The 14,759-nt window shown below is 37.7% G+C and overlaps 1 protein-coding gene across 1 annotated transcript in view; it reads right to left on the bottom strand.

Annotated features, from left to right (window-relative positions):
- Positions 1-14,759, bottom strand: part of ATRNL1 (attractin like 1) — a 431,686-nt gene that overhangs the window by 108,078 nt on the left and 308,849 nt on the right. The window contains exon 27 of the mRNA XM_009087164.4: positions 9,123-9,230. Coding sequence (XP_009085412.1) covers positions 9,123-9,230 — 108 coding nt within the window. The remainder of the gene's footprint in view (positions 1-9,122; positions 9,231-14,759) is intronic.

Genomic DNA, 14,759 nt, shown 5'->3' with positions numbered 1-14,759 from the left:
ACTGCTTCACACTAATGAACCATAATGTTTTACAGTCTTTGTTATAGGAAGCTTTAAGAGATTTGTTATATCTGGAAGTGATCACATATCACAAATACTGCTGATTTTTTGAAGGAGATAGCCCTGATACAAACTCACTGTTCTTCCCAATTTCACTGCAGTCTAACTGCCTTTTTAACTTCTTTACTGCAGTGCTTAATTTATTGCAGGGTCCATTCAGAATCTTTTGATTTTCAGAAGAAATGGTCCAAGGAGAAGGTTCCTTCAGTGCCATTAAAGAATCCTACCACTGGGCTGTAAATCCTGATTGAACCCACTCATTTTTCAAATTCCAATATTTTGCTGTTTTTCCTGTTAGGAAAAGATAATTCTTCTGATTATTACTGAAATTAACACTTTATACAACGTTTCTACCTCTGCTTTGCTAAAGCCAGTGAATGGAATCCACACCCTATAACTCATAAACCAGCCTCGTGGTTTATTTGAAAATTTGAGTTACTCACACCAAAGTGATCCAGTCTGTCTGTAAGCACTCACACCTTCCTGAACAATCACTGGAAAATCAGAAACTGCCTCTCACAACATGCAGGGGGTAAAAATGAGATGACTTTTCTACAGCACAGGCAGGACATGGAGCTGATAGAGTGGATCCAGAGGGGGGCCACCAGAATTACCAGAGAAGGAACACCTCTCCTGAGGTGAGGAAAGGCTGTGAGAGTTGTGGTTGGTCAGTCTGGAGAAGAGCAGTCTCTGGGGACAAGAGCTGATAAGAAACCTGGGGACAAACTTTTTACCAGGGCACATAGAGACAGCAGAACAGTGGGGGCTCATAGCCCACCTAAAAACAAACAAGCTTCAACCTTTTTGTTGAAATTGAGCCATCCTGCAACCAGAAATTGAAGAATGATGATGTCCAATGCACAGCAGACAGAACCAAGTAGTAAAGTGCTGCTGAGTTGAAAAGTCATGGGGAACACACTGGATGTGTTGGATGGCACATGGGATGGCTCTCTGAAGTTTGGGTGAGCTTTGAGCCATCCAGGGCAGGAGCCTTCTATGCAAATAATTCATATTCAGGAACAAATCGAGTTTGACAGATGGTACAGAATGATAAAACTTCAGTGAAAAGTAGCATAGCTAAATGGATTGTCTGACATACAGGTTGCCCAAGTTTTGTGAAGAAAAGCCCAGGCAGTGCTCTTGTCTTGCGTCTGCTGCAGTTTCAGTGGCATTGTTGGAAGGTAGAGCTGAATCTTGAGTAGAGAGCTGGAAAAAAGCATGAAGGTAAAGCCTCTGAATTAGAGCTCAGGACTACAAGTTCCTGAACATCAAAAAGCACCCTCTAGTACCCAGTTCTACCTGGAAACATGGGAAATGGCTGATGAAAGGCTATAGTTTCTGTACCTATTTCTTCTCCTCTTTCCTTTTAAAGACAGAAATGTCCTCCTTTAAAGATAAGAAATAGCTTCTGATTTAAAACCAAAAGAGGTACTAAGAAAATACTCATAACTACAAAGAGCAGCCAGTCAGAGAATGGCATGTACAAATCAGGTGTACAGAAAGGTGCAGTAAACAGAGAAATATTCCCATCTATGTGCTTTTTTAGTTATTCTGATAGTATAATTCTTTCCATGCTTTGGTATGTTCAGTTTAAATAATTCTGGAAGTATCTCATTCTCATGGATTTCATATCCAAAGGCAAGATTCCCATGACCAAGCCTTGTTCAAGGAGAATCCTAAGGGTACTTAAAAATATAAGTATATAAAATTGCTTTGCATTTGCTGAATTTTGTACCTGTCTACTTTATCAAATAAGATGTTGCAAAAACTGAATTTATTAAGATAGAGTGTCATTATTCATAACATTTACAGAAACATCTAAACACTTCTGCTTTAAAACAATCAGAACAATTACTTTGATACTCTGGATCTGCAATTATGCATAATACATTGATTTAAGAGTTCTAGTCACAGCATGCCAATACCACTGAAACACCTACACTTTGCTTGTAAGCCAAAATTCCTCTAATTGAGCGTGAAATTTATTTGCAATTTTGTTTAACACAAATAATATATTTTTATCCAAACAGTTTCTGTAGCCATCTGATTATGCAGTACGTGTGCCAAATACATTTTGTGAAGTGGAAAGATATAATTTTTATCAAAAAACCTACACAAAAACAGAACTAATTGTGAATTTACAGATTCTACAGTTCATGAGGTAATAAGAAAAGGCTTTACTCTCCTGTTAGGATGAAATATTAGGAAATCAACCTCCACCTAGACAAACCTCCTCTACATCATGTCTAAGGTTTTCTCACAACACCTGTGTGCCCATGAGGACAGAAATAAAGAAGCAGAGAAAAGAACATATGGATTTAGAAAGTTTTTTTTGCACATTTAGAGACTGGGTACACTTTAGAACTGATACAGAATTTTTAAAAACTTGAAGTTAAGGACTCAAGCAAAACAAGAACAGGTTTTGAGGTGTTAGTGTATATTTTAGGAATAAACACACACACACAAATATGGCCTGTATGACAAAAAAAAAATGTGGCTTACTCCAGGCAGCATTTCTCAGGTTATTTTTAGCTTTCCCATATGCCAGAGAAGAAAAATGCTACTCAGAAGTCTTGAAATATTGCTAATGCAATTCTGTGCAACAAATTGAACATCTATACCCTTTCCATTGATTTAGTATACACAACACACACAAAAATTACAGCTGTGACCTGTATGCACGAGCAGCTAGGTGAGGTGTTTGTTTTGAACCTTCGGCTCAGAACACTCACAGGTTTCTAGACATACATTTTAGGTGAAGTAATAAAAATTTTACACAATGTAGGTATTTAACTGGGCAGAGCAACCCTGTTGTGTGTAACCACTGCCTGAGGAGCAAAATAGTGTGAAATCTAAACATCTTTTTTCATGAAAAACTTCATATAAGGAAGGAGGTGGTGCAAAACAAACAATGCTGCTTTGGGGTAAATGCTTTTTCTCTAGTGGAAGAACCAACAGATGTGAATTTTGGTGATATAACATCCCTTGCATATCAAAAAAACCACACACAACGTGAAGCAATAATTTAGAAAGAAGGAAAAATGCTGGAAAGTGACATAAAGTGACTCAATAGCTCAGGAGAAAGTTTCTGGATGAACAGTACTGAGGGAGGGGGCAGAGAAGGCAGTGAGCCATCAAGGTTGAAGTGTAGCACAAAATAATAGAGTTCTTGAGGTAGTGGACAGCAAATTTAACATGATCTTTGAGCAATATAGAAAAGCAGAAAATGTAATCCCATACAAATTCTCCTCTTCAGTGTCAGGAGTTACATCTGACTGCATTTCTATGAGACCTAGTAGTCTAGAATGCATGGATTTTGAAAGACTATAAATTTTTGTCAAGACAAAAAAAAAAAATAAAATTACATCATCAGTACAGACTTCAAGGAGAATATTGAAGCTATTCCAAATAGGATGGAGATCATGTTTGGCAGACCTACAGTCAGAGAGAGGCTGGGGTCAGCAAAGACTTAACAGTTTCTGATCTTGAGAGAAAATGGAGGATGTAAGTCAATGAATAAAACAGCAAAAGTGAAAAGAAGGGTCATAAATATTCAGTTACAGAAAACTAACACTGCAGTGAAGGTAATTAAGGTGTTCAAACAACAGAAATGGAATATTTTCAGAGAGTCTGAAGAGGGAAGAGCTGGGGAGCAATCAGAATAACAATAAAGACAGAGCTGAAAGGAGGTATCTAATGCAGCTATGGTACATGGAACCTCAGAAATATTTGTCCATCCTGCTCTAAAAAGCTCCCAATAAAAGAAATTCCATCACCTCCCCAGGCAATTGCTTTCAGTGATTGAGCTTTATCATGAGAAGCTTTTCCTGATACCTTCCTAACCCTTCCCTACTACAATTTAAGTCCATTACACCTCTACCACCTGCAGCACACCAAGGAAGATTTTGCCCTCCTGACTGCTGTTTCCCTTTTGCATATCTGCAAGTTATTACCTAGGCTCCTTTAAATAGCCTACCCCATTTTCCTTGCCTTTTCATTGTGTTATAATTTCTAGATCTCTGATTGCTCACATTGTTCTCATCTACATTCTCTCTCCTCTGGTCCCCCTTGAGCTACAGAGAGCAGCTCAAGGCTATGACATGACTTTCCAGTAGGCAAGAAGGGAAATTATAACAGCCTTTGATAGCTCCTGTTGCCAAATACATGTTACCTTTATGGTCACTGGAAACAAGGTGACCATTTGAGGGAAAATTTCACCATTATCTAAAATAAATGATTACTTTTTTGCAAGGGCAGTGAAACTGTCCTCTGACACTGAGACTAATATTAGGAACTGAGCATATCAAGAGGAAGGCTGATGCTCTGTACCAAGGAGTTGGGAAGAGCCTGTTCCTTGGCTTTAGACATTATGTCATCAACACAATGCAGGGGCAATGCTGATGAAGCATGCAACTAAGTGAATTTTATTCAAAATAAGGTAGGCTGCCTTTTCAAAAATTACACACTGATTTAGTCAAATTATATAAGAAAATTAATCCACCTTAGCTAGATTTATTTGTAAACTGAGCAAAAAAGTCACTTTGTTGGCAAGAGAAGCCAGCAACACAACTTTATCAACTAATATATACTACAATTACTTAAAATTCCACAACTCTCTACTGCAGGATTTCAATGTGTTTTGATAAGTCACTCTACTTTCCAGCAGCCATTCTCTGTATAAAATGACAGCTGCTTGTGTCAGTGCACACCTTCCAATTATTTACTCAAATAAATGACAAACAATGGCCAATATTTGCTGCATACTTATTAAAAGGGCCTAAAATTCAAAACTTATTTAATGCATCATGAATATTACTCACTAGAAAACATTATTTGCTAGAGAAAAAAGAAAAACAGATTTTATTAGAAAGTCAAAATTTTTGACATCATCCTACCTTGTCAGAAGCAGAGGATGGTCTAATGTCTATGACAACTCTAGGGAAAATGCAGTAATTAAATGCAAAATGACTGAAAGATCTACTGTATGCTTTTCTACAAAAATAATTATGAAAAACAATGATTTGAAAAAGAAATCCAAGTAATACCACAAATATATCAAATGGATGATCACAGCAGTAAATCTGCACTTGGTCCTTCTGCAAGCAATAACATGCCTGTCTGTACTCCAGCAGCTGCAGCACAGTAAGATGCTGCTGTTCAGTCTTAGCATGACCAGCCATGACATGTTTGTTTACAGCTGTGTCTACCTTGTCTTACCTAAAGAAACAATCTGTCACCATTTTCAAAAGAAAAATAGCCAGAAATTAGGCAAAGAGGGGGAAAAATTGTTTTACTTCTCAATTAATACATAGATTAACTGAAATGACTGTCAGCAGCACAGTAGAAGAAACTCTTCAAAAGTGATTCACATTCTAGGGGGAAAAAAATTGCCTAAAGGAGGTTTAGAATATGAAGATAACCTAAATGATTTAGCTTTTGGTATATACTGGGAAGTAAAAAGCAACCAAGTCTGGAAATGGCTCAGAAGTCTGGAAAAAAGAAATGAAAGGAATAAAAAACATTGTAACACTGAGGGTGCTGAGTGCCAAGAAGCTCAGCAATGAGCATCTATTGATCTATGATGCTACTCTGATTTTTTTTTATGCTTGTGGTACTGAAAAAAATTATGATGGTATCACAAAACAACTAATATTCTCCAACTCTCTGGACAGGATGCTTTTGCTGTTTTCTGGCTCTGCTCTGAACAGCCTGTGCTATGTGCTAAGGCTGGCAAGGGGCCCTTGGGAATTCTCTCTCTCCTTTTCCCTTCCCCTGGCTCACCAGTGACTTCACCAGAGCTGCACTGGACTGTTTCCCTCTTGGGATCCAGAGGGTCACTGCCTTCCAGACTTCTCTTCCCCCTCTCCACCACAGCAACTTTAGATTGCTCTTGTCCTCCCCTGGAGGGAGTGAGGGATGTCCTGCCTCCAGCTTCACCTTCCTTGTAAAGGCTCACCCAGACCTCATCACCTCCAAGCAGTGCAATGGAAATCATTACAGAAGGAGAAGAAGATGTAGATCAGGACTAACATGGGTTCAATATCATTAATATCATGGCACAACAGGAGTGAGTGTTGCTTGGTACACTCAGAATTGGGGTAACATCCCAATTAACATCCTATCATATCATTAGGAAGGCAATGGTTGGTGTGATTCAGGAAAGAAGGAGGGCAAGGGAAAAACTAAGGTTTTGTGTTACGTTTAAACCGACAATAAAACATTTAAGAGTTGTTATAAATCCAACATGACAGAATAGAAAACAAGATGAGACTTGTTCATGTAAAAGGTGGCCTGAGGAAGTAAAAACTGATAAATAATGTTGTTTAAATGGGTAAGAACAAAGGCTATTGCCAATGCCTAAAAACCCACTCAGACAGGGAAGAGAAGGAATATGATGCAGATTAAAGATTTTGAAGCAGTTAATATGGAGACTCCATAACTGAGGCTCAACTCTCCTCTGTAGTGTTTTCAAGATTTGATTTTAATCTGTTGCAAATTGCTGCTAACTGAAAATAGACCCAAATATCATCAGTTGTATTGTAAGTATCTAAACTGGGCAACTATTTTAAGTACAGTATTTATACTGTTGGGGGTTTTTTATCTTTTCTGAACACTGGGTAAAAACTGCCCTACTATTGCAAACGAAACCTCTCCAGTGAAACAGCTACTATGAATATTTACAAATAAATGTAAAATACAGCTGTTAACCAAACAGTATGCTGGCATTATCATGTGCAGTCATATGAATACTACCATATACCAGAGCATCAGCATCAATGCAGAGCTCCAGTTGTACAAAACCACCAGCACCATGTGAGGCAGGTGACCCTAATGAACAGCAGCTGAATGGGAGACTTGCAGCAATGTCTGGAAGAGTTCAGTGACATTACCCAGTGCCCAAATGGCCCACGGATCAATGTGGTGTCACTGGAAGTGTCAGAGTTATTCCAACGTCAATAGAAGTGTAACAACAATGTCCAAAGTATCAGCCAGTAACACACGGTGCCAATAAAAGTGTGAGGAGAGGGAATGCAATGCACCATCATCAAAACTGCAACACCTGCTATATCAGTGCAAGATCTCTGCAATGCCAGCAGAACATTTTGAAGTTACCATATATTCTCATTTTTTCACAAAAGATCTTTAGCTTTCAGCCACAAAAAGGGCCAATGAGCATCAGATATGACAAAATTTTTAATGCAGTTTAATAGTTCTAACTTAATACAATAAAATGAAGTTTACAGGTATTTCATACTATTCTGCTCTTGAGCATTGTATCCTGGAAATGTGTGACCTGGATTGACCTCAGTCCAAAGAGCAGAATATGAAGAACAGAATAGCAACTAAAACTTTTAGTGTCCTTTCACAAAGAAGCTTAATATAGCCCCTTTATTTTTACAGAATATATACCAGAGGACAAACAATACTGGAATCACATTCATTTAATCCTCAGCACAATACTGTTTTTAGATATAGATCAGTATAACTCCAAGGAAATTTTGAATGGACTTCATTCTGTGTATAACTATGCATTACTTAAGAAAAAAACACTACGGATGCTGAATTCTAAACAATTACTAGAAAATGCTTGACTAGGAAAAAAAAAGAAGGTTGTAAAATATAATTAAAATATTTTAGGATCTCTTTTAGTGCTAAATAAAAAACAAGAAAAGAAAATGTAGCAATTAAGTTGTGATGTTTACTTCTAAAGTTTAATTAAATAATCGGTATGTACAAAATTAGAGTATGGATGCCTCATCATCCATTCACTGCCTCCATTTCAAAAGAAAACAGAAGAAAATCTTCTCAGATACCAGTGCAGAGACAATGAAATCACACTGCAAAATTTAACTTTTAACTGCAGTGTAATGTGTCCTCAGCTGGGGAGCTGGAGAAGTCTTCTTTTCCAAGATAAGAGACAGAAATAAGGTGGTTTTGGTGAAGAATGCGAGGGGTTTGGTATTAAGGCAGCAAATAACACAGCTTCTTCAAAAAGATACATCACTTTTATTCACCACCTATTCCAAATATTTAAATTGTGACAGTAAGAATAATTGGGATGACTTCCTGTTCAACAGTAGGACAGAGCACCTCACTTGGATAAGTACTCAACAGCTGAATCTTTTTCTTTCTGCTATGCTTTTGTTTTTCACATCACTCATTCTCCATGAACCTTGGAGCTTTGACAGATGGTACTTAACCTTCCACTGAGATTGGTTATTGAGGAAAGTAAGAGAAGCTTTGAATTTAAGAAGAATTGGCAGCAATGAAGAGTACAATCTTGAAAGATTTCAGAGCTAGCACGCCTTGTTCCCAGGCCCCACCATAAATAGGCTGAAGTAATAACTGCAAACACAATATTGTAAATAAAGTTAAAGGAGTAGAGAAGCAGAAGATCATCTTCCAAAATCTGAACCTAGATTAGATATTCATTATTATCCACACATGGTAATTTTCCCTCTATTTTCAGGTGAAACTTCTAGAATCCATTTCATGCATTATTACACCATTCCAACATTATATTGCTTTACATATAACTATTTCTTTTCCAAAGCACTGCTATTGCAATAAAAGAATGCAGTAATGCAGCCATCTCCTACAAACAGAACCATGCAGCACAGTCTGTATGCTTTAAACCTCTGTGCATAAAACAACACTGAATTTTTACTCTAAAGTGCTTTAGTTAGGTTGTTTGTTGTAATCTCTGTTAATTAAGATAGATGTTAACTAGATGGCACTGTGTACTTAAAGGACTGAGCATGACATTTGCTGCTGACGCCTGCCCGAGTCCTGCATTCCTTCAGCTCACATCCATCACAACAGGACTGCCAGGTGAGCTGCCTGTCACCCCAGCCCAGGCTAATGGATTCTCCAGTGGTTTTAGGTACAGCTTATGTCATGAGATTAAAACTCTGTGCCTTGGAAATGACAAAACACACGTAGCTGAGGCTTGTCAGCTCCAGGTAATCAGATGCTGCTTGGTTTCAGAAGCAGATGCAGATGAGACTGGCAATATAAATATGCAAAACACAATGGTCCCTTGTCAGCACCACTGTTCCTACCTCTAATGGCCCTCGTAGAAAGTCTGTTTGCTCAGCTCCTACTTCCAGTGCTACATCGACAGAAGCAAAGGGGCGGCTGGCCATCTGCTGTCGCTCCCGCATAAGTTGCTGATGAGGAAAAAATGATGTTTTAACAAAACATTAAAAAATGCACCAGATATCAGTCTGCCCTGCTATACCTCCCACTAAAACCTAAGAATGCAAACAGCATGCACCCAGCCACTTTTGTGATACCAGAGTGAGAAAGTTATACCAAATCATAATCATCACCATCTATATTTACTCGAGAAACAAGCACAGAAGGTTATGATGCCTACAAACGGCCTTTTAGCTTGAACTCTGACAAACTTCCAAATGAAAGCTTCCCTAACTGACTGTTCTCTCTAAATAACTGCTATTTGTGCAAGTTACAAACAGATATAGAAAATGGTTGGTAAAAATAGTTGAAGTCTAATTCCACTGATAATGCATGCATTGGAACACCTGCCAAAAACAAGTCCACTTGGCCTTCAAATTTTCATAATTCACAACTAAGCCAGATGGAGTTAATAGTGTCAGGACTCAATTTTATGCAGGATCTTTTCTGGTGTTACTTTCATATGAAGAATAATGTGCCAGGATTGGGAACTCTGCACCAGTATATTAGAATACACTCAGCCCACAGAGCTTGTATAATCCCTTCCAATCATACCAGTGTGCACAGAAGTCCCAAGCAAAACCACAAAGTTAACTCATATTTCTTCCTCAGTCTGTAATTATAATGCTTATTAAACCACAATGAATAAAAATGATGACCAGCAGCAGATATTACAGGTCTTACTCCGCTGGTTCAGTGCAACTAATGAAAGCATTATTAAATATTTAAGGTGAATGAGTTGTGCAATTCGAGTGGTGTGTTCCTTCAGCTGAACAGGATGTCACAGAATCTTGAAGAGACAAAATGCTCACAAAAATGATTTATTAGAAAAGATCTGTTTCATTTTCTTAGCGTTTTTCTCCCTGTTATCTCTGAAAGCTTAAAACATTAGAAAGTGGTGTCTGAATGTAAATGACACCAGCACTGTGACATACTACTAATAAAAGCCTTTGAAATAATAAAAGGTATGCAAGCAAATATTTGCTGGCAGCTTACTAATAAACACTGTTGATTTAAGATCAGTTACAAAGCAACAAACTCATTTTGTACAGCTTCTTATGCATTTTGCCTCAACTTGCATTTTAAGATTGTCTCTAAAAATTTAAAGACGCACTTGTAACGTTAAAATCAGAGCAGAACCTCTCAGTGCACAGCCAGTACATTCCCAAGGCCTGGATTTTATAGCCAAGCAGTGTTTGTCAGCAAGCACCTGCACAAATGGCTCCCAATATATCACACCAAGAGGGCAATCAATATGTCTGTGGGCAAAACTGCATGTTTTATACTGAGAATAAATAAAAGCCAAGTATGAATATCTAGATGGTTAAGAATTATGTTTTTAACCCTTTACTTCAACATAAAACTGCTGGTCTCTGTCTAGGATTTACACCAGCATTGATTTGCATCAATACCATTTACTAGCAGATTTTACAGCTAGAAAAACTACTATGACCCTCCAGTCCTACCAACAACTTAAGAAAGGCCACAAAAACTTGAAGAATAAAATAATGAGTCACTACATTCTAAAATTACTATATGTACCTCCTTTTCCTCCTAAAATAGCAAAAATTGAAGAAAACAGTGTAATTAGAACAGTCCTGCCACATGGAACTCATTACAGTATTCTAAGTCTGCAGAGCTATTGGCAAGTGCTTACTTTTTAATGGGAAACCAAACACTGTTTTAAACAAATAGAATTGCTTGGGGAAAATACTTAAACAAGCAGAACAACCTATGTTCCAAATGCACATACTACTATTTAAAAGATCTATTTAATGCAGATTAAAAAGAAATGTATATTTGATATGTTCTCTGGTTTTAAGGCCAGTAGGTTACTCCCCCTCTCCTCCTGGTCAGGCATTCAGCAGAACCTTTTCATTCACAAGACAGTCACAGTAATTTTGATAGTCTGCCATTTGAAAAGAGTGCTACAAAGATTCTTAATTAGCTCTGTAAACAAGAATGAAAACTTGAAAATGTTTGGTTGCCCATAAAGCGCTGCTGATTTTGGCAGCTGAGCGCTTGCACATCAAAGTGTTTTACTCCAAACACTGCTGCTTTCCTTCATCTCTCTGCAAAGCGCAGGACAAAAAAAACCAAGAAGCAATGAGGAGAAATACAGGAAGATATTATGATATTTAAAATCAGTTTTGTGGCTGGAAGAGGTCACTGACTCCCACCATTGGCAACGGTCCCTGTACCAATACTGGGACAAAGTTCTGGAGCCTCCAGTTATGGGGACTTGGTACCTCACCCCCAGGGCAAGGAACATGGAAACTCATTCAACAGACATTTCATGAGAAGAGTGAAAAAGCTCTTCCTTACCCTCTCAGCTAAGAGATAAAAAACCAAACAAAATCCCTCCAGAGATTTCATCACAACTGAGGCAGAATAAACAGGGGACAGTGGAAAGTGAAACTACAATGCTGTTACCTTTATATACTCAATTACAAAAAATATACTGAATTTTAAAATTTACAGAACAAACCCCCAAAACCACACTTCTGCAATAATTAGGGACATTCACTTGGAGACATCAGATAAACAGACAGTATTTACATGTAATATTTGAATATTTTATCACAAATTTGATCTATAGCATTTGGAATGCAGGCACATCTCTAAATATTCACTTTAAAGTATGGGAAATTAAAAACATTATTTTCTCAGCACAGGGCTGAGAAATTCAATGAGCATTTATTTGACTTAGCAGACAACCAATTTCAAGTTCTACCATAATTTTAAATCTCATTAAGTACAAGATTATTGACAAGATTAAGTTTTTTAGGCATCTCTATTATTTTACACAATTCCAAGGTATTAATTTATATCCTATTGAAGAGTTTTTCATATAAAGTATAGAATTATAGGTGTCTTCAGTGAAGAACAGTAAGATGCTAGGACACTATAAATTAAGTCAATTTCTCACTCAACACCCTTATTTTAAAACATTTCTTCTAAACCCAACCATTTTGGCATAATTATTTCCCTGTCATGGGAATATGCATTTCACCTGATTCTGCATGAACATGCAGACATCTTAGCCTGTAGATTATGAGAATTTTGAGTTTTGGTGTCCCAGTGAAATAAAGATTTTAAAATGGGACCTGCTTTCCCATCTAGAATTTTATCTCAAGAAAGCAGTTGCCTGAGAATACAATTCAATTTTATCATCAAAAAAATTTCCGTGGGGGATACCCCTCCTCTGATCAATGCAGTTTGGAGTAAATTAAATGTTCCATGGCATCTTGTATGCACTATAATAAGGAAATTTATTCCTTGCACAGTTCTTATTTAAGTAAAAATGTGTTGATATTTTTTGCTCTTCATTGATAACATCACTTTCAAAATGTTTTAATGCCTATATTGTATTCATGTACAATAAAACAATACCAAATAGATATTACAGTGAGTTAACATTAACAGAATACAATATTTCATTAAATTCAGGCTGACATGCTTCAAGTCTTGTATTTTAGGAAAGGTTACCATTTTGCTCCTTTTTTGTTTCCTTTTTTCTTTAAGACTTGCTCTCTCATGTGGAATTGGATACTGCTCTTCTGACTAGCACTGCTTTTCTATGCTGTTCACCTTCCAGCACAACTGCCCTGGAAAAGCCCTAATTGGAAGAAATCTAATAAAGTGCATGAGTTGTTAGGAACTAGGAGAGGTGTGCTTTCTCTTTGTTATACAGTAGCAGACATTCTATAGAGACTGAGGTTAGGAGAGCTAAAAAGAATGAGGCCATTTTACTGCCATAACAGGATGAACAGAGCAATCCTTTCAAAGACCTTTCTGTTGCTGTTGGGCACCTCTAACGAGCTCCTGCAGCCCATGGGCAACCAAAGGTACCCAGAGTGTGCCATAAAGGGTGAACTGACCAGTGTGCATGCCCAGGGTCACGGGGCAGCTGCACTCTGGGGTAGGAGTAAGAGGTGGCAAACACCAGAGAAAATGTTCAGGAGACTTCTGACTGCCAAACAGAGCTGGGAAGTCTCAGTACACTGCTCCAGAAATAAAGGTATGGCAGGTGGAAAAGTGTCTATTATTATAACTGCAACAACTGCCTAGGTTTTCTAGTTTTTCTTCCTTCACATCTTAGATGGGTTTGGTTTTCTTACTAGATGACATCACTATCAAAGTGGTACCTGGACATGTATGACTTTGTCAAGGTGAGTATTGAAAACCAGGAAAATGGTAATTCTGCAACTCTCTGCAAATTGCTGTCGAGCTCAGTGCTGCACAACCCTCCTAGTGACAAGGATTTTTCAAATGTCTAATTTGAAATTCCTGTTCTGCTTATTCATCCTGCAGCTCTGACTTGTCTGCAGTTACAACTTGGTCACCTCCTTTGCTGCTTCTGTACTGTCAGCTGCTGATGTGAGTAACATCCAAAGGCTACAACAGAAGTATTAACAATGCCATGCATTAAATCTGAGTTTTATAGGAAAAATATTTGCAAGGAGAAAAAAAAATGTCAAAACCTCACAGAGAGTTGCACTGACGAATTTCTGATCACACTGCATTTGACAAGCTCCAGGGCTTAAAAAAAATGAAGACTGTATGTAAATCAACAGCCCTGCAAAACCAAAGCCTCTCTAAACAATGCAATTCACCCATTCATTGAATATTCTTGAAGGTTCTTACTGCCACATCCAATCAACAGAAGTTACATGGACTTACACACCTCTGTGGGGATCACTGATATTTTAGTTAGAAACACAATTTAATTCTCTTCCTAATTCTTAAGTTCTCTTTTTCAAACTGAATTATATGTAGTGATATTTTAATGAAGCCCTGATTATTCACTTTAATTTGCACAAGACAAAGCTTGCCTCCTCTGTAAATTTTCTCATTGTAACTCTTGGTGTTGAAAATCTCTTCAGATTAAATTGGCTATTTATATGGCTGCAAAGGAGAGCAATTTCTCATTTACATGTTGCATAAACTATTTGACTTGGTTAATTTCCAAATCAGCTGCTTTCATTGGATAGGCAGATCACAGTCATTAAACCTTTTTGTTGGGTTTTAGGTGAAATAAGCTCACTATTCCATGACTGCATGAGGTACAGTGATTTCAAGAGATAGATAAAAGCTGGCATAGAAAACCAAGCAGCAGGACTAGCCATGGTTCTGACAGAATCTGACAATCTGAATTTGGTCATTGCCTCCATCATGAACTTCCTAAACAATCACTTCCCTCTGCCTCATTTCCCACCGTGCTAAGTGGAAAGTTCCCTGACACAAGAGTGCATTCAGGTAGGCAATGAGATATTACAATGATGGACACAGTATAACATGCTATTTGCACTGCAAAATAAAGTCTGTGGAAACTTCCTGAGATACCAGGGCCTATTCCATATCACATTTTTGTAAAATTGCCTGAAGAAAAGGTGCTCTCAGGCGTGAGCAAAGATCTGTCATGGGAAAAAAAATGAGAGGAGTTATACTTTTTGTCCTAGCTTTATACTGAATAAAATGAAGGGCTATTTAAACTAGAC

This window comes from Serinus canaria, chromosome 6 (assembly GCF_022539315.1).
Source record: "Serinus canaria isolate serCan28SL12 chromosome 6, serCan2020, whole genome shotgun sequence".
In the NCBI taxonomy this organism is placed as follows: Eukaryota; Metazoa; Chordata; class Aves; order Passeriformes; family Fringillidae; genus Serinus; species Serinus canaria.
This window is presented reverse-complemented; position numbering and strand designations above follow the sequence as displayed.